At 71.5% G+C, this 26,405-nt stretch overlaps 3 protein-coding genes across 13 annotated transcripts; 1 reads left to right on the forward strand and 2 right to left on the reverse strand.

Moving 5' to 3' along the window:
- Positions 1–57: 57 nt before the first annotated feature.
- Positions 58–5,898, reverse strand: NEMP1 (nuclear envelope integral membrane protein 1). 4 transcript variants are annotated; one of them, XM_083814520.1, is made up of 9 exons: positions 5,356–5,895; positions 4,751–4,872; positions 4,437–4,656; positions 4,050–4,122; positions 3,615–3,708; positions 3,287–3,401; positions 2,870–3,095; positions 2,385–2,488; positions 58–2,065 (listed from the first exon to the last, which is right to left on the reverse strand). In XM_083814520.1, the coding sequence occupies exons 1-9, from the start codon at positions 5,456–5,458 to the stop codon at positions 1,812–1,814; spliced, it is 1,311 nt and encodes a 436-aa protein (XP_083670646.1). In that variant the 5' UTR covers positions 5,459–5,895; the 3' UTR covers positions 58–1,811. The 4 variants fall into 4 exon arrangements, with proteins under 4 accessions (XP_083670646.1, XP_083670645.1, XP_083670644.1 ...); XM_083814519.1 differs by having other exon boundaries at positions 58–2,001; positions 2,385–2,558; XM_083814518.1 differs by having other exon boundaries at positions 2,385–2,558; positions 5,356–5,892.
- Positions 5,899–7,483: 1,585 nt separating this feature from the next.
- NAB2 (NGFI-A binding protein 2) lies at positions 7,484–11,772 on the forward strand. The gene is given in 8 exon segments (XM_083814535.1): positions 7,484–7,525; positions 7,528–7,559; positions 8,106–8,910; positions 9,166–9,299; positions 9,909–9,960; positions 10,259–10,391; positions 10,489–10,689; positions 10,825–11,772. Coding segments are annotated over 8 exon segments (1,479 nt in total). The 5' UTR covers positions 7,484–7,498; the 3' UTR covers positions 10,920–11,772.
- Positions 11,708–25,427, reverse strand: STAT6 (signal transducer and activator of transcription 6). 8 transcript variants are annotated; one of them, XM_083814532.1, is made up of 22 exons: positions 25,225–25,427; positions 20,133–20,263; positions 19,064–19,202; positions 17,176–17,259; positions 16,955–17,093; positions 16,752–16,804; positions 16,441–16,589; positions 16,165–16,296; positions 15,874–16,062; positions 15,712–15,799; positions 15,462–15,584; positions 15,215–15,307; positions 14,835–15,041; positions 14,664–14,758; positions 14,425–14,561; positions 14,156–14,302; positions 13,891–13,960; positions 13,449–13,574; positions 13,232–13,333; positions 13,034–13,114; positions 12,629–12,769; positions 11,708–12,553 (listed from the first exon to the last, which is right to left on the reverse strand). In XM_083814532.1, exons 2-22 carry the CDS (start codon positions 20,246–20,248, stop codon positions 12,358–12,360), a joined length of 2,607 nt encoding a protein of 868 aa, XP_083670658.1. In that variant the 5' UTR covers positions 20,249–20,263; positions 25,225–25,427; the 3' UTR covers positions 11,708–12,357. The 8 variants fall into 8 exon arrangements, with proteins under 8 accessions (XP_083670658.1, XP_083670656.1, XP_083670654.1 ...); XM_083814530.1 differs by having other exon boundaries at positions 12,626–12,769; XM_083814528.1 differs by lacking the exon at positions 25,225–25,427 and adding an exon at positions 24,759–24,887 and having other exon boundaries at positions 12,626–12,769.
- Between the last annotated feature and the right edge of the window lie 978 nt (positions 25,428–26,405).

Raw genomic sequence — 26,405 nt, forward strand, 5'->3', positions numbered from 1 at the left:
TGGGCGGAGGGGCCAGGGCAGAGGAGGGGCGCCCTGAGATAAAGGAAGGAGGCTCGCTAACTAGAAAACGTACTTTATTAAAAAAATACACTCGGTCGTCAACCTGCATTAAGCACACCAAGGAGACAGAGGGAGGCATCAGCAGAGGCTGCTCCCGCGGGGGTAAAGCTCAGTGCTGGAGCAGAGCAAACCTAGGCCAGAAATAAATCAAAAGCATAAGCAGGGGCAGCAGCACGGCAGGGCATGGGTAGGGGAGCAGCCCAAGGCAGTAAGGCTACCGGAGGGCAGTTTTATTGCAAAGAAGTTGTGGCGTAAAGACCACTCGGACAGCGGGGCTCTTTTAGGATCAGTGACTGCTACTCCATTATTAATGACCTAACTTCAGCTTCCCCTTATTGAGGACAGGCTCCCTCCTCACACCATTCGCTCTACAGCGGCACTTTTTCACTCGTTAGTCGTTGGTCAACAACTTCGCCCGACGACAGCAGACACCCAGCAACTTCCATGCCTTAACGGCAAGGCGCCTCCTGAACCACCCTTCTTTGTTCCTGCCATACACCCTACGTTCCTCCCGGCCTCGTCGTCGAGTCCGATGTTATCACCAGCCACGGGGCTTGTCGACCCCCATGGCCACACTCCCACAAGAAGCTGCATAGATTTGGGCGTCCCCCCCCCCAGACCTCTGCTTCATCCAGGCTTCTTCGCCAGGCCGCCTGCCCTGCGCTGGCCGCGAGAGGAGCGCGGTGGGGACGGGGCTGAAAGCAGCAGCGCAACAGCTCCGGCACCCCCCCGGCACAGGCACTTGGTGGGTGCGCTCCCAGGTGCTGCTGCGGGAGCACGCGGGCGCCCGGTGCCGGCTGGCACCAGGAGGAAAGGGCAGGGAAGCACCAGCCCCCCACCGGGCAGGGCGCACGTCCGCACTGGGAGAAGGGGAGGCTGAGCCAGCACCCGCGAGGGGTGCTGGGGGCGACCCGCGGGGCCCCGGGCCTCACACCCAGCTCTGACACGCACACGGAGCCCCCTGCCCACGGAGCCCCCTGCCCACGGAGCTGGGGCTCTGCCTGGGAAGCGCTGGGGGATTTTTGGTAGCCGCAGGGGATTACGCCAAGTCAGAGGCGCAGCCTGAGCAGCTGCAGCCCTCGGGCACCTTTGGTAAGCACGAGGAGGAGGAGAAGCAGCTGCCCCCGGGGTGCTCGCCCCACACTGCAGCCTCGCAGCAGGCAGGTGCTGAGCACGCAGGTGCTGAGCACGCAGGTGCCGGCAGGATGGGTCCAAAGTTCCTTTATGAACGTGTCTCCTGCGGGCATCTGCACGCGAGGTGGACCTTTTGCTCCATCCCCGCCCTGAAAGGTGGAGACGCCCTGGCAGAGTGAGGTGGGGGGGGAGAGGGGCTCCCCCCTGCCAGCCGCAGCGCGGGGGCATGGGGCTCAGCGCACACAGGAGGCGGCTCAGCGCCAAGGAGGTCCCTGCCCCTCCGAGGTGTGCACCGGGAGGCACGCAAGCACGCACCCCAAAAGCCAGGGTGGCTCCAGTCCAGCTCAACTCCAGACCAGCGTCCTACGTAGCGGCAGCAGCACAGGCCTCGTGGTCAAGGACCAGCCCCTGCAACCCTCTGCCAACGAGAGCTGCGATGACGTTTGGTGCCTCAGCCTGGCTGGAACTGCCTGGGGAAAACGAGCGTGCCAGCTCCCCGTGTCCTCCTTCCAGCCCGGCTCTGCTGCAGGGCTCACAGGAGCCCCGCTTGGGGTGGGATCAGAGGCACAGGCGACAGCAGTTGGCCCCTGTAAACACGGCTTTGGGCACCGCAGGTGTCAGGGAAGCAGGGTGACTCCAGCAGTTCTGCCTCTCGCCTTCCAGGGTCCGGGGCAGCTGACCTCAATCAGCATCCAGGCGGTTGTAGGACAGGGAGCAACTCCCGCGGTCTGCGTCAAAGGAGTCATCTTCCTCCTCCTCCTCCTCAAAGAGCTGCTCCTCAAATAAGCTGCCGCCCAGGCCATACTCCTGCTCATGGAAAGAAATCTCTCTGGAGGTGAGGTGAGAGGCGCCGCCCACGAAGTCAGCAAACCTGGGAAGAAGCCACCAAGACGCGGCTGTGCCATCGCGCCCGCGTGGCCTGCGAGGTCCTGGCATGCAGGGAGCCGGGGGTGAGGAGTCTGAGTGCTCTGGGACGCAACGCCACGGGCAGAGCCACAGCACAGAGGCTGGGCCAGGGCTGGAGCCGCACGCCCTGCCTCCACACGGCGCCCTGCTTCCACACCGTGCCCTGCCTCCACACGGCGGGGATCTCCTGCGCCTCTGAAGCCAGAGGCGGCAGCACAGAGCGACCCAGGGCTTTCCGAAGCACCCAGAGGAGGTCTCCTGACCGCACAGTCGCGGGACGTTACCTCTTGGGGGACTGGATGCGGGAGACTGCGGTCCAGGCAGAGAAATCCGGGCTTCTGCAATAGCTTCGAAGCTCCTCGAGGGCCTTGCGTGTCTCCACCTCGCCCTGGATGCGGTACTCCTCCTCGGTCAGCAGGCGGGGGGGGCTCGGCCCCAGCCGGGCGCTCTGCGCTCTCCTGCCAGCAGCGCAGCACCGGCTACTGCCCTCCCAGCCCGGACTGGGTGCCCAGCGCGGGTCCAGACCCCAGGGAGCTGGGCCAGGAGCCGGCGGTGGGACGGAGCAGAGCTCGGGGCTCCTCGCTCCCAAGGGAGGCTCCCACACGCGAGGAGCGCGGCGCTGCCCCACACCAACCCGGGGAGGAGGGGCACAGCCCCCCGGCGTACCCGCCCCAGCCCCAAACACCACCAAAACCGCCCCAGTTCTGCAGCACGGGCTCCACCCAGCAGCTCACCTGGCCCAAGCAAGGGCTGGGGTACAAGCGCTCACCTGTAGGCAGCATAGGCCCACTGCATGGGGTGGTCCAGGTGCTTGGCGCAGACGGCTACGAGCACCAAGGCCAAGGCCACGGGGCGGATCTGGATGCCCGAGTACATCAGCAGCAGGCCCAGGAGCTGCAGGGTCCAGGAGAGCAGGTTGATGCTGCGCTCATTCTCCAGCGGGCCGTACCGGTAGCACACGCCGAAGCTCACCAAGCCCACGAGCAGCATGTAACCTGCGGGGGAGCAGAGGGATCGGGAGCTGGGACGCTGCCCCGGCGCCGGGATTTGCCTCTCAGGAGCACAAGCACAATGTCTGCAGCGACGAGGGGGGCAGGAAGCCCCAGCGCTCCCCAGCAGCGAGCCGAGGCTCTGGTAGGAGCCGCAAGAACCGGAGAGGCGGCAGGTCTGAGGGGCCCACGCTTACTTAGCAGGTACTGCCAGTAGGACTTGCAGATCTCCCGTAGGTTCTTGAAGACGAGCTGAAGCAGGTAGAGGGAAAAGGACCAGCCTCCTACCAGAAGCAAGTAAACAGGACTTTTCTAGGAAAAGAGACGGGAGAATCAAGAGGAGCCGCTGGCAGAGGGCACCCGTGCCTGCCTCCCCCTGACTACCGAGCCTTGCTCCAGGCAAAGCCAGACCCACAGCCCGACACCCCGAGGCCACGAAACCCCGCACGCTCACCAGAACGGGCGTGCGGGTGTGGAAAGGGCTCCTGCGAGCAGCCTCGCCCCCAGCCAGCCTCACGCTCTCACCTTGGGCATGACCTTGGACATGACGTAGAAGACGATGAGCAGCGAGGCCAGCAAGCCAATGCTTATCCCGGCCGAGTAGTAGAAGAGCTGGCTTCTGCGGAGATCGCACGTGCACAAAGTGTTTTACAGCTTGCGGGACGCCCGTGCGCGAACACCCGCTAGGAGCGACCCCCAGGAGCCTGCAGGCTGCAAGGCCAGCCGGGCTCTGCGCACCCCAGCACCTGGTGCCGAGAGAAAGGCACCGCGCATCCTGGGAACGGGGTGGGGAAACGGCCCAGAGCCCCACAGAGCCCCCGGAGCAGGCCCGGCGTCCCCTGGGCAGGCGGAGGGAGGCAGGCGGGGACTCTCCGCCTTCCCGCAGCACGCAGACAAGAGCTGCTCCGCGAATCCAGCACGTCTCAGCCCCCGGCTCACAGGGGAGAGGAGGGGACTCACCTGCTCAGCACATCCCCGCAGAAGAACAACAACAGGCCCAGGAAGAAAACCAGGAACAGCTTAGGGTCAAACCCTGGGAAGAGAAGCAGCCCAGGTTGGGAGAAACCCTGGCAGGGCGCCCTCGGCGCGAGCTCCATCCCAACACACTGACAACGAGTGGGGAGAGGCGGTGCCCGGGGCAAGCCTCCGACCAGCGCCCCATGTCTGCGACTCTGTGCCCCCCGTTCTGCGCCCTGGGGGACTAAGGCGGGCCCCCTCTGCAGCCCCGCTTCCCTTTGCCGCGGGGACCGGCCCTGCTGGCCCTCACACCAGGACCGTGCCCGGTCCTCGCCGCCCCTCGGTGGTGCCAGCGCTTGGCCCCACTGCCCTGCGGCAGAGCAGACGTACGCCGGGACAGCATGACGCAGTACTTGGTGCCGGCCTCCGGCACCTCGACCTTCAGGCAGGTTTTTTGGCCATAGAGGTCCACGTCGATGCTGGTGTTGTTCAGCTTCTCCTTCAGGAAGGAGAAGAGGAAATTCCACACCCTGAACTCCTCCAGCTCCCTCAGCTCCTCCTCGCTGTCCACCTGGGTGACCCGGATGCCCTGGCTGCTGTTGACGCGGATCTGCACACGGGGGGGGGGGGAAGCGCATGGGGGCACTGCTGCGGCTGGGCCAGGCGCTGCCGCGCCGCGGCGAGGACCTGCGCCACCCCCTCACCTGCACCCTGGTCCAGATGTCGTGCCACTGCGGGGCGTGCGTGTTGGTGTAGCAGAAGCGGTGGGAGGCAGCCTGATAGCAGGCACGGGCCTCGCGCAGCTCGACCACGGCCTCCGCCGCGCCTTCAGGGCGAGGGGCAGAGCAAAGGGGGCTCAGCAGCGCGGAGCCAACGCCGGGCATCAGCGCCCGCCCGCACCAGAGCGCAGGGCGCGCATCCCCCCCCCGGGGGAACCCCAGAGACCCCCCCAAGACCCCCCATAACCCCTGAGAGCCACCTGGAGACCCCCCTGGACCCCAGGGACACCCCCGGATCCCCGGGGAACCCCCCCCAGACCCCCGGGCCCCAACCCCGGACCCCCTCGGACTCCCCCATACCCCCGGGGACCACCCCCAGGGCCCCCGCCCCGGACCCCTCAAGACCCCCGGGGACTCCCCCAGGATGCCGTGAACCCCCTGGGCCCCCCCCGACTCCGCGCCCCGCCCCGCCAGGCCCCGGGGCCCTGCGAAGGCCGCCCCCCGCCGGTAACGGCCTCCTGGCCCCGCCCCCCCCGGTGCCGCCCCCCCCCGCCGGTAACGATCTCCTGGCCCCGCCCCCCGCCCGGTACCGCCGTCCCGCGGAGCCGCCGCCGCCCCCAACGGCAGCAGCAGCAGCAGCAACGCCGCCAGGAGCTGCCGCCGGGCCCGGGCCGCGTTCGTCCGTCCCGCCATGGCCGGGCCGCGCCACCGGCTTCCGCTTCCGCCGCTACGTCCCGCCCTCCTCGCCTAACGTCACCGCCAACTGACAGCTGCCCGGGCCTATAGGAAGGCCGCTGCGGCCTCGCCCGCCCCCCTGCCTCCCGCGGGGCTGACTGACGGGGCTCTCAGCCTATCAGCGCTGCCGGACAGGAGGCAGGCTTAGCCCCGCCTTCCCGTTGCTAAGGCCGCCACCGCCAGCGCCGTTCAGCGAGAACGGCCCAGCGGGGCCCCGCCTAACCGCGAGCACCGCCTTAGCAACGGCCCTGACAGACACTCGCTCCAGCCAATCAGCGCGCAGCCCGGGCCCGCCGCGCGCTCCCGCCCCTCTCCTTTGATTGACAAACGGCTCCGCCTATCAGGGGCAGCGCCGCGTTGGCTGGGTCGGGGGTCCCGGGGCGACCCCGCCGCCTCCCCCCCGGCACCCCCCGGGACCCCCCCGGCCCCTCCGTGCCCGGCCCCCGCCGCCCCCGGGTGCCCCCCCCCGCTGGCTGCCTTCGGGGGGGGCATCCTGCCCATCCCCCCCCATCCTGGGGCCCCCCCCGCGGTGCCTCCCCGGGACCCCTCGGTGCCCCCCCCCCCCGGGACCGGAGGGCATCGGTACCGGTCCCCCCGGGGGGGTGCCGGGACCCCCCCACCCACGGAGGGGGGAGCCCGGTGCTCGGCTCCGTTCCCCTCCCCCCCCCGGGGGAGGGGGCGGCGGGGGCCGGGGGCGGGGAGCGGGCTCCGGGCCCCCCCCCAGGCCGTGGGCGGCGAAGCCGGGAAGCGGCGGGGCCGTGGGCGGAGGATGTGCGTCAGCCGGGGGCAGCGGCGGGCCTGGGAACGGCCCCCCCGCACCGGACGCCCGAGCCCGGGGGCGGGGGAGTTTGGGGGGGGGGGGCTGGGGGCTGAGGGTCCGGAGCGGGACCCCCCCGGGAGGGGCGCTGAGCCCCCCGCTGGTCCCGGGCCCCCCCCCGGTCAGGAGGCAGCGGGGGCGGCTGGCGCCAGCCGCGCTGTAAATAAATAGCGCCGAGCTGGGGGGGGTCGGGGGGGCCGGGACCCTCCCTCGGGGTGCAGGCGGCGGGGGGCTGCAGGATTCCCCCCCCCAGTCCCCCAAAACCCTCTCCCTCCGCTCCCCATCTCCCCCCCCCCCCCGGGACGGGACCCGCAGCCGCGGCTGACCCGCGGGGGTGTTCACCCAGGAGCCTACCGACGGCACCGGGCCCCCCCCGCCGGGTCCGGCACGGGGGGGTGGGGGTGGGTGCGGGGCTGCCGGGACGGGGCAGCAGCGCCCCGGAGCATCCCCGGGGCGCGCCCGGTTGCCGCAGGAACCGGAGATGCTGCGAGCGTAGCCCCCCCCCCCGCCTTGCTGCCGGCCCTGCGGGACCCCCGGCCGGGGGGCTGAAGGGGGGGGCACCCCCCGCATCCTCCGGACGCAGCGGGGGTCCCCCGGGCGCGGCAGGCACCGGGTGCGGGGTGCGCCCCGCGAGCACCGGCCGCCCCGAGCAGCGCCCGCCCGGGACGCCGGCCCCGGTTCCCCGCTGCTCCGCCGCCACCGGTTCCCCGCGGCCCGGGCGGGGAGCTACCGGGGGTCCCCGCGCTGCTCTCCGTGGGGTGCGGGACCCCCGGTGCCACCGTGCGCCCTGGGCGCGGCCGGTCCCTTCGGTTCCCCCCCCCCCCCCTCCCCTCCCGGTCCCTGGGGGGTGCCGGTGCCGGTTCCGCGGCTCCCTCCCGCGGCCCCCCCGCCGCGGCCGCCCTCGCAGCGCTCAGCGGGGGCGGCAGCCGCGGGATCCGCCCCCGGGGCCTCCCACGCCGCGGCGCAGCCGGGGCCGCTGCTATTTCACGGTACCGCCCGTGTGGGCGGCGCGCAGAAGCGGCGCGGCGCGGCGGAGCGAGCGCGCACGGCCCGGCTGCGGGACCCCCGAGCCTCCCCCCCACCCCCCCACCCCCTTCCCCCCGGGTCCCCGAGCTCCCGGCACCCCCGGGATCCCCGGCCCGCAGCGGAGCGCGGCCCCCGGAGCCCCCGCGCCCCCGCCCATGCCCCGCGGTTCTCCCCGGGGCGCACGGGCGTAGCGGCCGGAGCCGGCTCCAGCCCGCGGTGAGCGACCGGGGGGCGGCGGGAGGGGGCTGGGGGCAAGGGGGGGGGGGGGGGGGGTCGGGGCACCGGGAGGGTCGGAGCGAGCGGGGGGGGGTCGGGGAGCGGTAGAGGAGGGAGGGGGCGCTGGGGTCTGGGGATGGGGAGGGCTGGGACAGCCCCGGGTGCGTGTCCTGCCCCACGCGGGTGGCCTGGGGGGGCTGCTGGCGGCAGGAGGGGGGGTCCGGGGGGTGCTGGGCACGGCCCCGGGAGGGAAAATGAGGGTGGGGGGTGCCCCCGGGCCTGGCCCCTGCCCCGCTCGTGTCTGCGTCGTGTCTGGGGAGCCGTGGCCATGGGGTCTGACCTGGCCCGAGGGGCAGGGGGGGCCTGGTGGGGTCTGTGGAGTGCCCCGCTGCGCCCCCTCCCTCTGGGGTGTGCCCCCATCGCGGGGACCCCCAGGCACCCGGGCCAAAGGGTGTGGGGTGCGCTTCTCCTGCGAGCTTGACCTGGGGGGGCCGTGGGTGTCCGTCTGTCCCTCCTGGCCCCGGCGTGACGCTGTCCGTCCCACAGGCTCGCCATGGCCGTGCCCCGCACGCTGGGGGAGCTGCAGCTGTACCGGGTGCTGCAACGCGCCAACCTGCTGGGCTACTACGAGACCTTCATCCAGCAAGGGGGGGACGACGTGCAGCAGCTCTGCGAGGCGGGCGAGGAGGAGTTCCTGGAGATCATGGCGCTGGTGGGCATGGCCACCAAGCCCCTGCACGTCCGCCGCCTCCAGAAGGCCCTGCGCGAGTGGGCCTCCAACCCGGGGCTCTTCAGCCAGCCCGTCTCGGCCGTGCCCGTCAGCAGCATCCCCCTCTTCAAGCTCTCCGAGGCCGGCGGGCGCAAGTCGCTCAGCAACGGGCACGCCAGCCCCAGCGAGGCCACGGGCAAGGGGGGCAGCAGCACAGGGACGCCCCCGGCCCGCAGCCCCACGGAGCCGGGGGAGAAGCTGTCGCCCTCGGCGGCCCCGCCGTGGCCAGGGAGGAGCACCCCGGAGTCGGAGGGTGGCGGGGACGAGGAGCCGGGGGGCCCCCCCTTCTCCCCAGGCGGGAGCAGCGGCGAGCAGCCGGTGGGCGCCGAGGCGTTGGAGCCGGAGCTGGTGCAGACTGTGGCGGAGAGCGTGGAGCGGCTCCTGCAGAGCTGCCCCCGGGGCGGCGACGCCGAGCTGCGGGCGCTCATGAAGCTCAACAAGAAGCTGGCCAAAGCCGTGGGGCACATCTTCCAGCTGGAGGACGGAGACCGGCACAAGGAGGAGGAGATCCGTCGGCACAGCGCGATCTACGGTCGCGGCGAGGCCCGGCGCCGTGAGGGCAAGCAGCTCACCCTGCATGAGGTGAGGGTCCAGGCTCAAATGCACCGGGGGAACTCCGGCCCCGGTGCATGGGGAGGGGGCTGGGGTGGCTCTGGGGCTGGCTGTGTCCCAGGTAGGAGGCCGGGGTGGGGGCTCCACCACGCAGGGGTGCAGGAAGCCGAGGTCCCCTCCCGTCCAGGCGGTCTCTGCCTGCCCGGAGCCTGTGGTGCCATTTGCTGAGGGTCCTGCTGGCGCCGCCGGCTCCGTTCCTGCTGACGCCCGGGCCTCTGCCCCCAGCTGATCATCAACGAGGCGGCCGCCCAGTTCTGCCTGCGGGACAACTCGCTGCTGCTGCGGCGCGTCGAGCTCTTCTCGCTCTCGCGGCAGGTCGCACGGGAGAGCACCTACCTGTCCTCGCTCAAGGTGGCCAGGTGAGCCCAGTGTCCCCAGGGGGGCCTAGGGGGGCGGCTGTCACCCCCCTGCCCACATGTGGGGTTTCCTCCCCAGCCCCCGGCTGCCCTCGTGGGAGCTGCACCACGACCGGTGCTTCCGGACGGGGGTGGGAGCCTGCAGCCCCCGCAGCCACGTGGCCCCAAGTTCCCCTTTCCCTTGCTCAGGCTGTTTCTGCCTGACCTCGGAGGTGCTGGGGGGGCGGAGGGGGCGGCCGGGACGCACAGCACTTGGGGTGGGGATGGGGATACAGCTGGGGGTCAACGGGGGAGCGCCTCGTCCCGTGCACCCTTCCCCCAAGAGGCCCCTGCCGGCGCCGTGCTGGCTGCTGCGGCCGCGCTGCCGCTTTCCCTTCGCTCTCGGGTCACTCCTCGCTTTCACCCCCCCCCCGCCCCGGGCTCCATCTGCGCCGAGGCCCCGCTCTGCGCCGTCCCGCGGCACCGCCCTGCCCGGGCGGCCTCCTACGCCCGCCGTCACGGCTGGCGCTGCCCGCAGAGCGTGGCGGGGGGCCGGGCGGGCATGCATGGCGCGGGGCCCCTGCGCGGCCGCCCCCGCGCCTGACGCAGCCCTTTCTCCTCCCTCCCGCGCAGGACGCAGCCCGAGGAGAGCGGAGCCACCGTGGCCAAGCGGCTCAAGCAGGAGGTGGGTGCGTGCCCGGGGTGTACGCCCCCATGCATGGGGCGGGGTGCAGGCACTGGGGAGGTGGGGGGGGGGTGCACGCGCATGCACGGGGGTGTGCGTGCATGTGCATGCGTGCACACCTGCGAGCGTGGGCAGGCGGTCGCCCACGCGTGGGTGTGACCACGCGGCGTGCTCAGGGCTGCCTGCGCCGGCTCGGCCAGGCGCCGAGGGGCGAGGGCTGCACTGTGGTGCGCCCCCCCCCCCAAAAGGGACAGGGCCCGGCTGCGGTGCCCCGCGCTCAGCTGCACGTTCCCGGCAGGTGGGCGAGCAGAGCCGCCCGGAGCCCCTGCAGCTGCCAGCGGGGCCGGAGCCCCACGCGGCCCCGTACCGCGCCAGCCTGGAGGAGGATGCGGCCAGCCTCTCTGGGGAGAGCCTCGACAGCCACTTGCAGGGTGAGTGGGGGCTCCAACTGGCGCACCCGGGGGGGGGGGCAGGTGGTGGCCGGAACCCCGCAGCCCCCAGCGCCGACCCTCGCCCCTCTCTTTGCAGCAGCGGTAGCCTGTCCCCGGCTGACGCCCCCGCCCGGCGTGGCCCCTGACGTGCCCCTCGGCCTCCCCCCGCACGGGCTCTGGAGCCGCCACATCCTCCAGCAGACGCTGATGGACGAGGGGCTGCGCCTGGCCCGCCTGGTCTCGCACGAGCGCGTGGGGCGGCTCAGCCCCTGCCTGCCGGGGAAGCCCCCGGGCCCAGGTGAGCCCCTGGGGGACGTGGGAGGGGGGGGTCAGGGGGCTGGGGACTCGGGGGAGGGGGGGCGGCCCGTGTGGGGACGGAGGGAGCCGTCCCCCCCTTTCCGTGGTACCCTGACTCTCCCCCCTCTCCCCGCAGAGTTCGAGGACGGGCTGGCAGAGCGGGGCCCCCCGCCTCCCCCCGAGCCCCCCCGGGGCACCATCAAGGTGGAGCAGGAGACCAGCCGGCAGTGAGGCGCCCGGCGGGAGCCCCGCAGCCCCCCCGCCACCACTAACGAAGCAATAACGGGCAGGGGGCTGGGTGCCAGCAGTGCTGTGGGCGCAAGGTGCCGGAGGGGGCTCGGCCGCAGCCCCCCCCCCCCCATCCCCATCCCCTCCCGCACGGACGCTCTGGTTACCTCAGCCGCGGCGGGACGCTCCCCGCAGCAGCAATACCCTCGCCCCCCCGCCGCACCCCCCCCAGGGGCCGGGGCTGGGGCAGCCCGCGATGGACTTGAGCCCGCTGTACAGACCCCACACAGGGCCCCCCCCCCGTACCCGCCCGCCACCACCGCCGCGTGCTCCCACGTCAGCCCGGCCGCCCACGGCGGTGCCGGCGCGCGCAGCACCGCGCGCCCCCGCAGCGCCCCCGCGCTCCAGCCGCCGGCGCCCCCGCAGCAAGCACGTGCGAGCACTCCGTGCGCACGCACTGCAAGCCCCCCCCTTGCCCCCCCCCCCCACATGCATGCATCTCCCCTGTAAATACACCCCCCCCCAGCCCCCACGATGGTGCCCCCCCCTGCACATGCCCAAGCACACGCGCACCCCCCCCGTATGCCCCCCCAAAATTTGTCTGCGCGTGGTCCGAGTGCCGGGGGGGGTCACACAGGAGCCCCCCCCAGCACAAAGCAGAAGGTGTTTGATGGGCGCTGGGGCCTTGCTGCCCCCTCCCCCCCCCCTTTTCTGCAAGCCATGCCCAGCCCCCGGGTCCCCCCCCCCGTTAGGACTGTGTGGTGTCTTTTTAGAGCATTAGCGACTCTTCCTTTGTAACGTGTACAGTAGATTATTTATTTTGTTATTTTGGAATAAAACTTTATTTTATGGCTTATCTTCCTGCCCCCACGCCCCCAGGCTCCCCTCTCCCCGCCTTGGCCCTCCTCCAGGCTGGGGGGGGGCCGCAGGGCAGCTCACAAACCCCACGGCAGGTGCCGGTCCCGGGTGGACGAGGGGCTTGGCCCCCAGCTGGGCTGGTGCAGGGGGGGTCCCTCTGTCCCCCCCCCATCCCTCGGGATGCTGGAGGCCCTGCCGAGCGCCGGGCTGGCGCGTTCAGCCCCCCCCGGTTCCCGCTGCCGCCTCTCGCCCCTGCAGCTGATTCATCCCGGCCCCCGCGGGGGGGCCGAGCCCGGCAGCGTGGGCTGGGGGCACCGAGCTCGGCGGCGAGGCCGGGGGCACCCCCACACGGGTCGGGGCCCCCGCTGGCAGCGGCAAGGGCAGGCAGCGGCTCCGTGCTCCAAAGTGCAGCGTATACACAGGTTGGGGGGGGGGCAGGGTGTCACCCAAAGTGCTGCCCCCCCCCGCAAAATTCCCTCCCCTCCCCTGCCAGAGTCTTCCACCCCGGCGCAAATGGTGTCAAGTCCAGGAGCCCAGACGAGGCTGCGTCGGGGCTCACAGTCCCATGGCCCCCGCAGCCCCCTCACGCGTGCCCTGGCCGGACGCTGTCGTCCCACCGGGACTCCCCCAGCCCCCAGCACGAAGCGTTGGGGCTGGGGTATCCGCTGCGCTGCAGGGGGGGCGTGAAGGGGGGGCACAGCGCGGGGCTCTCCAGGGACATCTCCTGTAGGAACTGGTCGAACTCCGAGCCGGGCGGCAGGTCCATGCTGGGCGCCATCCTGGGGGGGGGAGCGGGAGCAGCGTGACCCAGGGCAGCCCCCCCAGGCACCCCGCGGCCCCCCCGTGCTTACCACCTTGGGGAGCTCTGCAGCGGCGCGTCCATCGGCGCGAACGGGGCCAGCTCGGGCATCTCCTCATCCCGTGGCTCCGGCGAGGGGCCTCCGGGCAGCAGCTGGGAGGCCTCCCCGGGCATGTACTGGTTGGTCATAAAGCTCCTGGGGGGCAAAGGGGGGAGAGGGGGCCGATGGAGGGGGCACCTCCCTGCCCCCAGGGCGCTTGGCAGCCCCAGGACGCAGGGGAGAATTGCTTGGTTTAGGGGCTGGGGTGCATCTCCTCATGGGCAGCACCAGTTGGGCTGAGCACTGGGAGCACTGGTCAGCTGGGGGCGGTCCCCGCTCCCCCATCTGTGCATGCCCTGGGACCCGGGGAAGGGGGGCAGGGCAGGGTGCCCCCCCCTCCAGCCACGCGCCAGCTCTTACATAGGGTTCCTGAAGGCAAGGTCTTGGCAGCGGGGCAGCGCAGGGTCCATGACCAGGGACGATGAGAGCATCGGTGAGGTGCTGTGGGGAGGAGCAGGAGCGTTTTAGGCGTGGGGGGGGGGGAAACACGGCCCAGCTGTGCCGGGGGGAGGTGGGGGGTCCAACCCGTCCCCACCCCAATCGTGGCACTGCTCCTACCTGGGGAAGGAGGACCCGATGCCCTCGGGGACCATCATGTTCATGTTGCTCTCACCCGTGGGGTAGCTGGACATGGACTGGGAGCAGAAGGGAGCAGGGGGGCTGCGAGTGCAGACGGAGGGGGGAGGGTCAGCAGGTGAGGGCGTTCTCCAGGGCAGCCCCCTCCCCTCCCAGCACGTGCCCGGGGAGCTGCCCCTGCCCCTGGGCAGGCACTCACCAGATGGGGCTGAGCACCGACTGCAGGTTCTCGGGGCGCAGCTCGGGCTGCAGCACGGGCAGGCTGAACATCTGAGCCTGGGGGGGCTCGGGGCCTCCCCCTGCAGTGCTCTGGGGCAGCTGGTCCCTGCAGAAGCGCACCGACCCCCTCAGCACAGGCAGGACTCCTGCACCGCAAGGTCCCGTCTACAAAGGGGCGTGCGTGCAAGCCAGCACTCGCTGGGGGCGCTGACATCGGGGGGGGGGATTTGCGTGGAGCTGGGCTCCGCTGCGGCTCGGGCTCCCCGGGGGGGGGATTCCTCGCTCACGAGCACCTCCCCATTTCCCCCTTTCCCCCAGACAGAAATCCCCGTGCCCAGCAGCGATGCTCAGGCTGGCCGCTATCGTCTGCCCATGCACACGCCTCCACCGGGGCTCGCCGACAGCCTCCTGCACCCACCCACCTCTCGCTTTCCACCGTCATCTTGATGGCGGTGGAGACGTAGCCGCGGCCGTCCTTGCCCGTCTGCTCTTCTGCGGGGAGAGGAGAAGCAGCTGCGAGCCACCGCCGCGCGCGGGACGACGCAGCGCCAGCCTTGGCAGCCCCTGGGGCCAGCAGGACCCGGGACCCAAATCCCTCTGCCCCCCTCGCAGCCCCCCCTGCTCCTCCCCCCAGCCTTGCAGCCGGGGCAGCCCCGAGGCCGGGGCCCCTCTGCTCCCACCACTCACTGTTGTAGTGGCTGCCGAACGCCTGGTCCTTGGGGGTGTTGGGGTAGAGGTTGCGGAGCTGCCCCAGGTCCCGGATGCGGTCGCCAAGGGATCGGATGGACAGGTCCTTGGCAGAGAAGGGCTGGATGTTCTCCACCTGGCTGGAGCCTGCGGGTGACACGGGCCGGGGCTCCACTGCCTGCCCCCCGTAACGCACGGCGCCCCCGCGCCGCGGTGACCTCGCTCTCCCCTTCGCGGTGCTGGCAGCAGCCCCCGTGGCCCCGTCTCACCGTCCTTGCCCCGGATGACGTGAGCAATGGTGACGCCCCCGATCTCCGAGTCACTGAAGCGGAGCAGGAAGGTGCCGTCAGGCTCTGTGCTCAGGAGCTTGCAGACGTACTGCTTGCTGATGAAGCCGATGATGAGCCTGGAGGAAAGGACAGGCGGACAGCGTGCCAGTGCCAGGACGGGACCCAGTACTCCCTGCGCCTGGTCCATGAACACCCCACTCGGCCCCCCCGGCACCCACCTGTCTGACCAGTAACTTTTGAGGCATCTCTTGGTGAGGTCGAGGACTCCGTCAAACCACTGCCAGAAGGTGAATCCCCGGCCGGGCAGGATCTCCTGGGGAACGAGAGGGCTGTGAGGCTCCCCAGGGCCATGCTGGCCCCTGCCCACCCTGGCCAGCCCTCCCGGTAACCTTGTTGAACTGGGCCCAGGAGACGCTGCGGCTCTGGAAGTCCTCCAGGCTGGCACTGTGGTCATTGAAGATCTTCTGGGCCAGGAAGAAGTAGTGCTCCTTGAGAAGCCCCTTGGTGGTCTGCACCTCTGCCATGAACTTCAGGTTCAGAGTATCGCACATCTTCTCCCACGGCACCCGCTCGGCCACCACAAAGGGCACGCGGTCCTGCGGCGGGGCCAGACAGCATCAGGACAGCGTTGAGACCGCATCGGGACATCGCCCACCGCCCCGGCCCAGCCCCGGAGTCTCCTCGTCCTGGAGCCGGATCCAGCCCTGGCACCCCGGCAGGTCCTCCCTCGCCCCAGCCCCTCCCCACAGCCCTCGCTCGCGGCACTCACGATCTCCGAGAAGGCGTTGTCCCACAGCACCGTGGCTTTGGCGTTGTTGTCCTGGTTCCCGTGGACGATGACCACGATGGGCAGAGACAGGACCTGGGCACGGAGCGCCCTCCCCTCAGCCCGGGCTCAGCGTCCCACAGCCCTGAGGCCGCCCCGGGGCCATCCTAGCCCGGACCAGGGCCGCGAGGGGTGGCAGGACCCCGGTGCCTGAGGGAGGCTCGGTGCTGCCGAGGAGAGGGGCCGGTACCTGGAGGTGCACCGTGAGGTTGCTGGGGCTCAGGGCCACGGTGGTGCTGAACAGGACGGCGCATTTCTCCTCCGTCACCGACTCGGACCCCTTCCGCTCGCAGCGCTTTATTTTCTTCAGCAGCTAGGGAGGGGAGAGCCAAGCGTCACCCCCAGGCGACCAACAGCCCCGAGACCCCCACAAAGCCCTCCCGGGGTCCTCCCAACATCCCGGCGCAGCCCCGAGCCTGTCCCTGGCCAGCAGCACTCACCACGTTCTTGAAGTTGGCGCAGCAGGTCCCGCTGGTGGGGTTGGTCTCCAGGGCCACCACGTTGTGCATGATCTCCCCCGTGCTCTCGCTGGGCAGAGGCGGGGGTCAGGGCAGCGCAGCGGGGGCGCAGCCCCCTCGCCCTCGCGCTGGCCGGCCGCTCACCTCAGGGTGTTGCCGTAGGCGCTGAGCGCCAGCTCCCGCGCCTGCTTCTCCGTCACCATGTCAGCCCGCACCATGTAGGGCTTGGCGGACGCCTTCAGCAGCTGGGGGCCCAGCAGGAACCGGACGCTCGCCTGGAACTTGGTCTGGGTCTTCAGCACCTGCGGGGGCTGTTTCTCCACCAGGAAGGAGCTGGGGGAACAAGGGGTGACAACGGTGACGAGGGCAGCCAGCTCTGCCACCAGCCTCTGCAGATCCGCCCTCTGCCCCCGCGGCGCCCTCCCTGTCCATTACCTCTTGACCAGGCTGGATAAAACCTCGTTGAAGCGCTCCAGGAGCCGGGGCAGCAGCTCGGGCCCCAGCTCTGCGCTCGCCGCCATCACCTGCTGGTGCAGCTGGAAATAAACCTCGACCAGGCTCTCACACCTGCGAGGAAACCGCGGGGAAAGGGCGCCCTGAGCCGAAACGGGGCCACAGCAGTCCCGGAGCCCCTCAGGCCAGCAGGGCCCCTGTTCCCGGGGGAGAAGACAGGGCAGGAGGGTTGCTGCGGGTCCCCTATGGCCACCCCACCTCTTCTGCAGCGGTGCTAGGTTCTCCTCGAAGAGCGCTCCGTTCCCCGCCAGCTGCTGCTGCCTCTTCCAAATCTGGATCCTCTTCAGGACCTGCTGCTTGGCCACCTCCAGCTCTTTCGTGGCCTCCAGGATCAGGGTGGGCAGCTCCTGGGGGGCAGCACGAGCCACGGGGCTCTGCATGGCACCGCGTCCCTGGCACAGCCCGCAGCCCTGCACCGGCCCCGTGCCCCCTGAGCTGCTTCGTGCCCCTCAGCCCTGTCCCCCCCCCGCAGGATTTCCGCCTTGCCCCGCTGCCCCAGCCCCACTCACGCTCTCCGGGGCTTTCGGTTCTGTCTTCAGCTGTGGGTTCAGCGGCAGAGAGGCTGGGGAGGACGGAGCGGGGCGGCCCCGTTAGCGCCGGACTGCACCCGCATGGCGCTGCCGGCGCCCCGGGGCACGCCGCTCTCCGCCGCGCCCCACGGCAGACCCACGCAACGCCCCGCGGCCGGACCCATCCCGCCCCGACCCCTCACCTGCGGAGCCGTCCCGCAGCTGCGAGCTGCGCTCCCGCAGCGCCTGGACCTCGCGGACGCGGTGCTGCAGCCGCTGCAGGCCCAGGCTGAACTTGAGCTCTTCCTGCCGCCGGTGGAAGCTGAGGGGCAGGTGGCGGTCCTGGGGTGAGGAGAGGGGGGTGAGCGGGGTCCGGGGACGGCCCGGCCATGGGTTGCCCCGGCGGGGGGCAGGAGCCACGCACCCTCTTGAGCACGGCGGCCTTCTCGCCCTCCAGGATCGCCTTCAGGACGGCCACCAGCCGCAGCGGGTCCCGCCGGTACGCGCTCTGGGGGGAGCAAGGCCCTGGGTGTTAGGACGGGACGCGTGCCCCGCCACCCCCAGCCCATCCCGCTCACGTGTTTCGGGCCCCCAGCCCAACGCGAAGGGCGCTGAGCCGATCTCTGCGGTTTCACGGCCAGACACGCGGAAGAGACCGCAGCTGACGCGCGGCTGTGACATAACCAATTTCCAGCTTTACAACCAGTTTAAAACCGTAAAAACTTAAAAAAAATTTTAAAAACCTTTAAAACCTTTCCGGTTTTAAACCGTGCATGAAAAACACGAAGCAATTTTAGATGAAACCCCAACGCCAACCCCAACTCCTTGTTTCTGTAGGCATCCCCTCAAGAGGCAGCAGCCCTACACCTGGCGAAGACGTTCCCGGCCACCCCTGGCCCGGGTGAATCAGCGCTTTCCACCAAGCCCAGGGAGAGGAATTTCCCGTCTGGCTCCAGCTCCCCGCACCCTGCGCCAGCTCCTCCGGGCCTTCGCACATTTCCCAAATTAGCTACTTCCCTAAACAGCAACGGCGAACCGCTGGACGGCGCGCTGGGCGGCTTCCCCTGCGGGCCGGGCGGCAGCTCCGCGACTCGCCCCTGGCCCCCTGCGCCCACCCCACGTCCGACGCGGTGCCGGCGGCCCCGCACCAGCGCCAGCCCTGCCAGCACCGGGGTTTAGGGGACCGAAGCCCTGGGTTTGGTCTCCCGAGACGCTGTGGCAGCCTGGAGCTGCACCCTCGCTGCGTCGCGGCCCCATCCCGAAGCACCCGCGCCCCCCGGAGAGGGGCCGTGCCCGCCCCGGCTGCTTCCTTGGCCACGTTTGTCTTGAGCAAGAGCACCCAGCTCCCGCCGCCCGCAGCCCGTGTTCCCACCCAGCGCACTCCCACAACAAATGGCTTGGAAGGGAAAAGGGTTTGCTGTTACGGGATGAGGAACAATGGGAGGAGGGAGGCTCTTCTTGAGTAACTTGAATTGGAAGGAAAAAAAAAAAAAAAAAGCCGAAGCATCTGCATATTTTCAAAAGCCAGCAGCAACACTGTTCATGAAAGTCACCCAGTTCCCCAGAAGTTATGACTACAACTGACCCCTTCCCAAATGTTGTATATTACCAAAAAAGCAGGGTTTTCAACCAGAACCGGGCTCTGGGCGCGAGCACCGTTCCGCCCTTACTCTAAGAGCTCCACTGGCAGGAGAGAGAGTAGAGGGGTTAATCTGCAATCACAGAGGGAGGAAGAGAGACAGAGAGCAATTCACAGAGGTCTCAGTAAACAGAGAAAGAGCCCAGAAAAAGAAACCCAGTGTACACATGCACACGCAGCAGGAGGAAACACGGCACAAAACACCGCATGGAGGAAGGAGAAATCGAACGCTCAAGCAGAAAATGGGGAACGTGCGGCCAGGAGGCTGCACGAGTGCCAATGTGCTCGGGGGTTCCCCGCGGGGGCAGCTCCTGGGCACCAAGGGGCTGCAGGGACGCGGCCCACGAGGGGAAGCTGCGGCACCCGGCGTGCAGGGGGGAATCGTGGCCACGAAGGGCCTGAGTGCCGTGGCGAGCTGGGGGCTGGCCCCGGGGCACGGATGAGCTCCCCCGTCCTGCCGAAGCACCCACAAAACCCCACCGCCGGCACCGAGTCCGCACGAGTCACGGACGGCTCCGGCCTCGAGAGGGGACGGGCTCAGAGCATCGGCCCCTTCGGCGGCGTTTGATGCAGCAAACCCAAGGCAGGACAACAACCCTGCCTCCCGTGGCTGCTTGCTGCCGTCCCGGCGGGACACGGCCCTCGGGGCCCCGCGCCCGCCCCCCCCGCGCACCTCGATGTTGCTGACTTGCTGGAGGATCTGGCACTGCTGCCCATCGCTGCCGGCGGCACTGCGGAGCTTCTCCAGCATGGCCGAGAGCATCCCGCTGGCCATGCTGGTGCAGAAGGCGTCGGAGCCATTGATGAACTCCCTGGGGAGAAGGGGAGAAGGCCGGGTGGGCACGAAGCCTCCGCCCTCCCCGCGAGCACGCACCAGGGAGGAAGGGGACGCCGGTGCTTCCGCTGTCCCGGCACGTCACCCAGCGCCGGCTGGACTCCTGGGGGAAATTTGCTACCCCACAGCTGCGAGCGAGGCTGAACGGCGCCCTGAGCGAGATCACGAGGTTCGTCGCAGAGGACGTCACCTCCTGAAACCTCTCCCACACGCACACCCAGCTGCCACCCACCCTCCGCCGCGCTCCCCCCCCGCGGGAGGGAGCAGCCCCTCGCCCGCTGCTGCGGCGCAGCCCCGGGGGCTACATGTGGCCAAGCCCCTTCGTGTCCAATTTCCTGCCCGTTTGCAACCTGGTCACCACGCTGTGCGGAGGAGAAGCAGCTCCTGAGGCCGCTCCCGGGGACGCCTGGGTGAGACCGTGACGCTGCTAATTAACCTGCTGCTATTTCTGTGTTCTGGGCACAAACCAGGGGTGCTGGCCAGGCTGCGCCCACGGTTATCGCCACTGCGAACGCAGCACTGAGCCAGTCCAGACCCTGCTAGGGTGCTGAGGGCACCGACAGACCCCGACCAGCCTCACCTGACGCTGCACCCTCTGCCCAGCTCCCTTCCCATGCAGATCGGGGCGCTCAGACCCACCACGAGCTGCACCGTCAGCGCATCCATCTCCGGCCCCATCTCCTCTTGCTCCCGCGCGGATGCACGGGGCGCCCTCACTTACCTCACCTGGGGCCGTGGACGGAGCCCGGTACCAGCACCCACACGTTCGGGCACTGGCCAGGCTGGGGCCCCCTTGGCTGGGGGCTCAGCCCTCTCTGCGGGCAGCTGGATGCTCCCCGGCCCCATCCCGGGCGCGCGGGAGCGGTGAGGGGCAGGGCAGAGCTCCGCGGGGTAGCCAGGGACTCACCAGGGCTGGTTCTCCAGCCAGTCGGCCAGGAGGCAGCGCAGGCTGCGGGGGAACTCTGCGAAGAGGCTGCTGAACTCCTCCGGCGGCATGTGGGAGACGATGTTCCAGAGGGACATCTTGGGAACCGTTACCTGCAGGGAAACGGGAGGTGAACGGGGAGAAGGGGGGCGCTGCGGGCACCCCACAACCCTGTCCTCCGCACGGCTGGGCTGGGGCCGCGTGCGAACGGGTCCGTCCCCCGGTCCCGAAGGCTCCTTCGAGCACTGCTGCCCCGTCCCTCCGCCGTCTGAACCTGCTGCTTGGCACGGCCGGGGCTGCGCGGAGAGGAGGAGCAGGAAGCACCCATCCCTGATCATCCCTCTTGGGCAATCCTGGCAGGCTGGCAGCCCACTCGTGCCTCGGTTTCCTGCAATTCTGGGGAATCCCTGGGCCTGCTCCGCGGGCACAGGGACACACGGGGCGGCAGGCAGCGCTGCTGAGCCCGGCGCAGGAGAGATGGCAAAGCCGCCAGGAGCAAGAAGAGCGTGAAGCCCCAGCACCTGCTGAAACGGCCCTGCCGCGGTGCTTTCAGGAACAAGACACAGCCCTGACCCCCAGCCCTGCAGAGGCGAGGTGGCCGAGCTGCTCCCCGAAACCTCCCCAGCCACCCCCACCCAAGGAAAACGACTTCCCAGGGCATGCCTCAGCCACCCCACAAACCGGTCTCCAGATTCCGTGGAAAGCAAGGAGAGGGCCCGATGACTCGAGACAGGAAACCCCACGGGGAAGACCTGGGGGGTCCCACCACCCCCAAGCTGGGCTTCGCAACCCCAGCGGCGCCTCCCTGGCACAGACGCACCCTGCGCCCTCCAGCAGCGCCTAAAGCCTGCGGACCTCACCCCGCCTCTGCAGCCCAGCCTCCCGGGCCGCTTCCCAAGATCCTGCTCCCTTCCTCCCCGCCACCCTCGCGTCCTCCATCCCGCGGCCCCGCCGCAGAGCCAGCTCCCCTCCGCGCCACCCCTCGCCGGGGCGAGGAGCCGACGCGCCGCCCGGCCCGGACGCACCTCGCTCCTGGCTGCCCCTCGCCCGGCCGGGGTGGAGGCCGGATCCTGCAGCAGGACGCGAGGCTCCGGCCCTCGGAGGACCGGGAGGCCTGCGGGACGCGGGCCAGCGCGTCTCGCCGGGGCTGAGAGCGAACAGCCGAGCAAGGGGGAGGCGTCACGTGCGCCCGCGGCCGCCTGCTCTCCCCAGCGGGTCCTCGCCGCGCGGCAAGAGCCGAGGCGCAGGGAGGAGGTGGAGCCGCCGGAGACTCTGAGAAACCATGCGGAGGGAAGGGAGCCAACGTCACTAGGGCAACATTGCAGGGAGTGCAAAACAACCGCGGCCCGCTGCCGGCCGCCAAGCGAGGCCGCTCGCCCCCGCCTTCGCTCCTGGGGCCGGGACGCGCTGGGGCCGGGCAAGGGGAGCCCCCGAGGTGCTCGAGCCCCCGGGATCCCGCACCGATCGGAGGAGCAGCCCCGCTGCGTGCCGTGCCTGGGCCTCCCGGCAGCGAATTTGCTCCCGACTCCGCTGGCACGAACCCACCCCGATGATTTACTGCGGGGATCGACGGACCCTGCAGGGATCAGCGGCTGGGGAAACGTACCCAGCGCTCACCAGGCAGCTCGGCCCCGCTCAGGGCACCTGCTGCAGCTGGGGCCGGGGCCTTTCCACAGCTCGCTCGGCCGGGGAAACCCACCGGCGGCTGCTGCTTCCCCTCACCACCCCCCAGGGACCCTGCAAGGCAGGGACCAGGAGAGGTCAGAGCTGCTGGTACGGAGGGACTGGAGACAGGAGAAAAGCGCAGTCCCCCATCCTGTGATCCTCGGAGGCCCGATCCCCGTCCCCCTTCCTCGTTAAAACCTGTATTTCTGCTTAGCGCCGGGAGGCAGCCGCCGGCTTGTACGCAACAACGTGGAGCGTGAGCTGGGCATGCCTGAATTTGCTGCGAGGCTGCAGGAGACGCCGCGCTCCTCCTCGTCCCCACCAGCCCAGGGCCGGCTTGGAGGAGCTCGCGGCAGGGGACGGCCCCGTCCCCTCCTGGCGTCAATCGCTGCAGCTCCTCCGGCCCAGCCGTGCCACGCTTCCTTCCCGTCCTCGCTGCAGTTTCCATAACTCCGTGTTTGCCTCCTCTGCTCCTTCTGCACAACAGCCTTCCCCTGCCAAGCCCGTGCTCCTGTAACAGTACCCCGGCTGGGGCTGAGGTTTCCTTGAGAAGGGCCGGCGTGCCCAGCGCCCCGGTTTCCTGCACTTTGCAGTACCAGCTGGCGCTTGGCGGGCCACGTGGTGTTTGCCCTATCAACGTATCTGCAGCGCCGAGAAGAGGAAGCACTGCGGCAGGCCCCAGGACGCGGACCCAGGCCTCCGGACGAGGCCACCCCTCCTGCGGGTCGGGGACGCTGCCTCGTCCCCTGGGCGAAGCAGCCAGCCCCGCAGCTCGCCCGTGCCGACGGGCGCAGCTCCCAGCTCCGTGGGCAGCGTGCCCACGCCGCCGCAGATGCACAAATCCCCCGCTGGCGGGGCTCCGTGCCCCCCGAAAAGGAACCGGGTGGAGGCAGCCCCGGACAGGGCCCCCCCTCCCGTGGGGCTGGGCCGTTCGCGTGCGGGGCTGGGAGCTGCTGCCTGGGAAAACCCCGCGGCCTCGAGGCGCCTCCGGCTCAATGGCGGGGCAGGATATGGCGCAGGGGGGCAGCTCCGCCCCGAGCCCCCTCTTCCTACCTCCCCACCCCGCCGGGCTTCGGCCTTGGTGGCAGCAGGGACGCGGTGCCAGGAGGTCAGGCGGGACGGGCCCTGGCACCGAAGGGGGATCGCTGACCTCCCCGCTGCCCAGCACGGGCTTTCTGCTCGCTCTGCGGGCGGTGGGAAGCTGAGCCCACGTCCCCGACGTGAGAGCTGACAAGCGCCTCGCCGCTGCCACCCATCCACCACCGGCGCCTCGTGAGAGCAGCGCCCACCTCCTGGTGCCACCTCTGCGCTGTGCGAGGGGAAACGGGGCTGTGAGGGACCCCCCGAGGGATCCGGCTCCCCTCCGCCCCCCAGTCCCCCAGCACACGCCCCCCATGGGGCCAGGCCCTGCCGAGGGCCGGCTGGGGACGGAGCCGGTGGCTGGCAGGCACGCGCGGCCCGCTGCCCTCCGCAAGGTGCAGCGGAGATTTCCCTGGGACTTCCTCAGGGACAGACGCTCAGATTTTCCAGTGCTTGAAGTTCAGGACACCTGGCTCTGCCAGCAGCCTCCCTCCCACGTCCCCATGGGGACGCAGCCTGCTGCTGTCACCGCCTTCGACACGCCTCAGTTTCCCCGTGCCGCCGGGGAGGCAAACGCTGCCAGCGTTCGCTGTCCAAGGTGAGGATGCGGGACCTCGGTCCCGGCACCGATGGGACACGGCGCAGAGGATGCTGCGGAGGCCGCGCGGTGGCACGGACTGGCCGGAGCCCCCTGCCCTCCCGCAGCGAAAGCCCTCCTGGTTCGGACGGAGAAGAGCACGGCTTTCCCCAGCTGACCCAGCCCCGGTGTGACTCACAGCGCGGGGAATCCGGGCAGGATCAGGCCCTCAGCTCCCACCCCTGGGGACCTGCCGCAGCCCTTGCCCCCAGAGGCGCCTGCCAGGTGCCCCGGGCTGCGCTCAGGCGCTTTCGCTTTGCCTCACGCACCCTTCGCCCCGAGACAGGGTGCCAGCGGCCCGGTCCATACGCGCCGTTGGTAGCCGCCCGCGTTGGACTTTGGGCCCGGCAGCCCCGCCAAGCACGGGCCGGGCTTCCAGCTGCTTTGGGGCTGCCAAGAGCCCGCAGGGACCCCGGCACTGCTGTCCGTCCCCGTCTGCACGAGCAGCGGGCTGGGCTCCGGCGGGCTCACCCCGGGGGGGGCTCTGCAGGCCCCCGCTTCGCCGTCCTGCCCCCCTGACGCGGGCAGGCACCTGCGGAGCCCAGCAGCAGCCGCCGCGGCCGCCTCTCCTGACGCCGGGGGCTGAAAAGCCGCTGGGTTTTCCCGCGGGGAGCCCCGCTCCGTGCGCCAGGCCCCGCTCCGGACGGTGCCGGGGGCCCAGCGGCCGCAGGATGGGTCCCGCGGGCGCTGCCCCGCACCCCGGGGCCTGCTGCCAGCCCCGCTGCCTGCGGCGGGCAACCGGAGCTGCACGGCGTGCGGGCACCGAGCCGGGGCGGTGGGGGCCGGGGCAGCCCCCCCCCAGGCCCCGTTACCCCGCTCCCAGGCCGCAGCCTGGGCCCCCCCGTCCCCCCCGTCCCCCCCCCCCCCGGGAAGCGGGGACTTACCGGAGGGCGCTGCCGCCCGGCCCCGCTCCCTCCCTGCCCCCGTTATCGGCCCGGGGAAGGCCCCGTTACCGGGCCGCGTCCCGCCGGGCACAGGCCCCGCAGCCAGCCGCCGACTTCCCCCTTCACCGGGCCCGGCCCCCGCCGCCTCCTTCCGGCCCGGGGCTTCCACGGCCCCGGTCCCGCCGCCATCCCGGGGGGTCCCGAGCCGCGCTCGCCCCTTCCCGTTCGGGCCCGGCCCCTCCCGGTGCCCCCGGGCCCGCGGTGCCGGCGGCCCCCCCCCGCTCCCCCCCCGCCCCCGGTTCCCCCGTCCCGTCCCTCCCGCCCCGTGCTCGGTGCCGTTACCTCGCGGAGCCGCCGCTCCGGGCCGGGCCGGGCCGCGGGGCCCCTCACTCCATGGCGGCGCGGGCTGCGGCTGCGGGCGCGGCCGGGCCGGGCTCCCGGGGCTGGCCCCGCTCCGGCGGAAAGCGCCGAGCGCCAGGAAGAGGGAGGAGACGCGCGGGGGTGCGCGGGGGGGCCCCGCCGGCCCCGGCCCCGCTCCCCCCCCGGCTCCCCGCCGTTCTCCCCCCCGGGTCCCCACGTTCCCCCCCCGGTCCCCGCAGTTTCCCCCCCCCCCGCCTCCGGTCCCGCTGCGGAGCCGTTTCTGTGCCCCCCCCCCCCCCGAAGGGCCGCCCCGCACCTGCCCCACATCGCGCTGCCCCCCCCGACCTGCTCCATACCGGGGCTCCGCCACCGTGCAGCCCACCGCCCCCCCCCCCCCCCCCCCGAACCGGGAACCGGGAACCGGGCCCCCCCCCCCCGAGCCGCGCACCCGTTCGGCGGCGCTTTGCTGCTCAACGGGCCCGGGGCCTGGCCCCGGTTTGCAGCCGCGTCCCGGGGCTTGAGGCCCGCGGCCGGGCCCGGGAGCTGCCCGGGGACGTGAGCGAGGCCCGGGGGCTGTCCCCGCCCGGGGGGGGTCCCGGTGCGCCGGGGGCCGTTTGCGCCCCGTGGGCCGCTCGGTTCCACCCCCCCCGCTCGGTGCGGAGCCGCCCCGGGGCCGCCAGGGGGCGCTGCCGCACCGGGGTCCCGCCGCAGGGCCCCGTTACCGGCCCCGGGGTGCCCGAGGCCCCGGGTGGGGGCTGCTGGGGGGGGGGACACCTGGGGGGCTGCCCCCCCCCCGCTGCTGGGACGGGACCCCCCGGGACACGCCGTGCTTCGGGCAAACGGCTCCTCGGTCCCCCGGGGAACCGAGCGCAAGGCCCGGCCGTGCCCCCTGCCCCGGGCACCGGTGGCAGCGCCCTCGGGGGCCGGGACTCCGCGTTCGTCCCCGCCGCTCCTCGCCCCCCCCCCCCCCCCCCCGATGCCCTCCTGCAGGCCTCCCGCGGCGTGCGTGGGGCCGGGGCGGCGTGGGGCAGAGCTGTGTCCCTGGGGGGCCGGGGGGCACACAGCCCCCCTCGGGGGGACGCGGCCAGACGTGGCCGCAGCACGGAGCCCACGTTTCACCGGGGCGTTGGGACCGTCAGCGACCGGGGGGCCCTGCTGTGGCACCCCCCTCCTCGGCCTCCCTCCAGCAGCAGGACCCCCCCCCGGGCTGCCCGCTCTGGGGGTGTAGGGGGGCACCGGGCTTCCCCCGCCCGGCTTGGGAGCCGCAGGGGGGCCCTGAACGAAGCCGCCGGTGCTGAGCGCATGGGAACCGGCGCTGGGCACGTGGGAGGAATCCTGGCGAGAGCGTGGCCATGGCCCTGCTGTCCCGGCCACCTCCGCTCGCAGGGGTTTGCGCAACCCGCGGGGCCTGGGCTGCGTGGCGCGGAGCGGCCCTTTGTGCCGTGCCCCCCTCCCAGGCACCGCTGTCCCCTCTGCGGGGACGGCGTCCCAGGCACATCTGGACCTTGGTCCCAAACATCTGGCACGGCACTACCTCGGATGGGCCCCTCCCGGCTGGCTCCCGTCCGCCTTCCCCCCAAGACCGCTGCCGGCATTGCCTCCCTGGGGGGGGGCAGGCGTGTGACGTCA

Source organism: Anser anser, assembly GCF_964211835.1.
Source record: "Anser anser genome assembly, chromosome: 30".
NCBI lineage: Eukaryota > Metazoa > Chordata > Aves > Anseriformes > Anatidae > Anser > Anser anser.

Excerpts from the sequence above, each read along its gene's own strand:
- NEMP1 (XM_083814519.1), bottom strand. The coding sequence starts at position 5,458 with ATGGCGGGACGGACGAACGCGGCCCGGGCCCGGCGGCAGCTCCTGGCG. Across the intron at positions 4,657-4,750 it reads ACATCTGGACCAGGGTGCAG|ATCCGCGTCAACAGCAGCCA; the intron begins GTGAGGGGGTGG and ends CCCCGTGTGCAG. Across the intron at positions 2,002-2,384 it reads CGCATCCAGTCCCCCAAGAG|GAGTATGGCCTGGGCGGCAG; the intron begins GTAACGTCCCGC and ends TTCCATGAGCAG.
- STAT6 (XM_083814525.1), bottom strand. The coding sequence starts at position 22,263 with ATGGAAACTGCAGCGAGGACGGGAAGGAAGCGTGGCACGGCTGGGCCG. Across the intron at positions 15,800-15,873 it reads GCCTACGGCAACACCCTGAG|CGAGAGCACGGGGGAGATCA; the intron begins GTGAGCGGCCGG and ends GCCTCTGCCCAG. Across the intron at positions 14,303-14,424 it reads CGTCATCCGGGGCAAGGACG|GCTCCAGCCAGGTGGAGAAC; the intron begins GTGAGACGGGGC and ends TGTCACCCGCAG.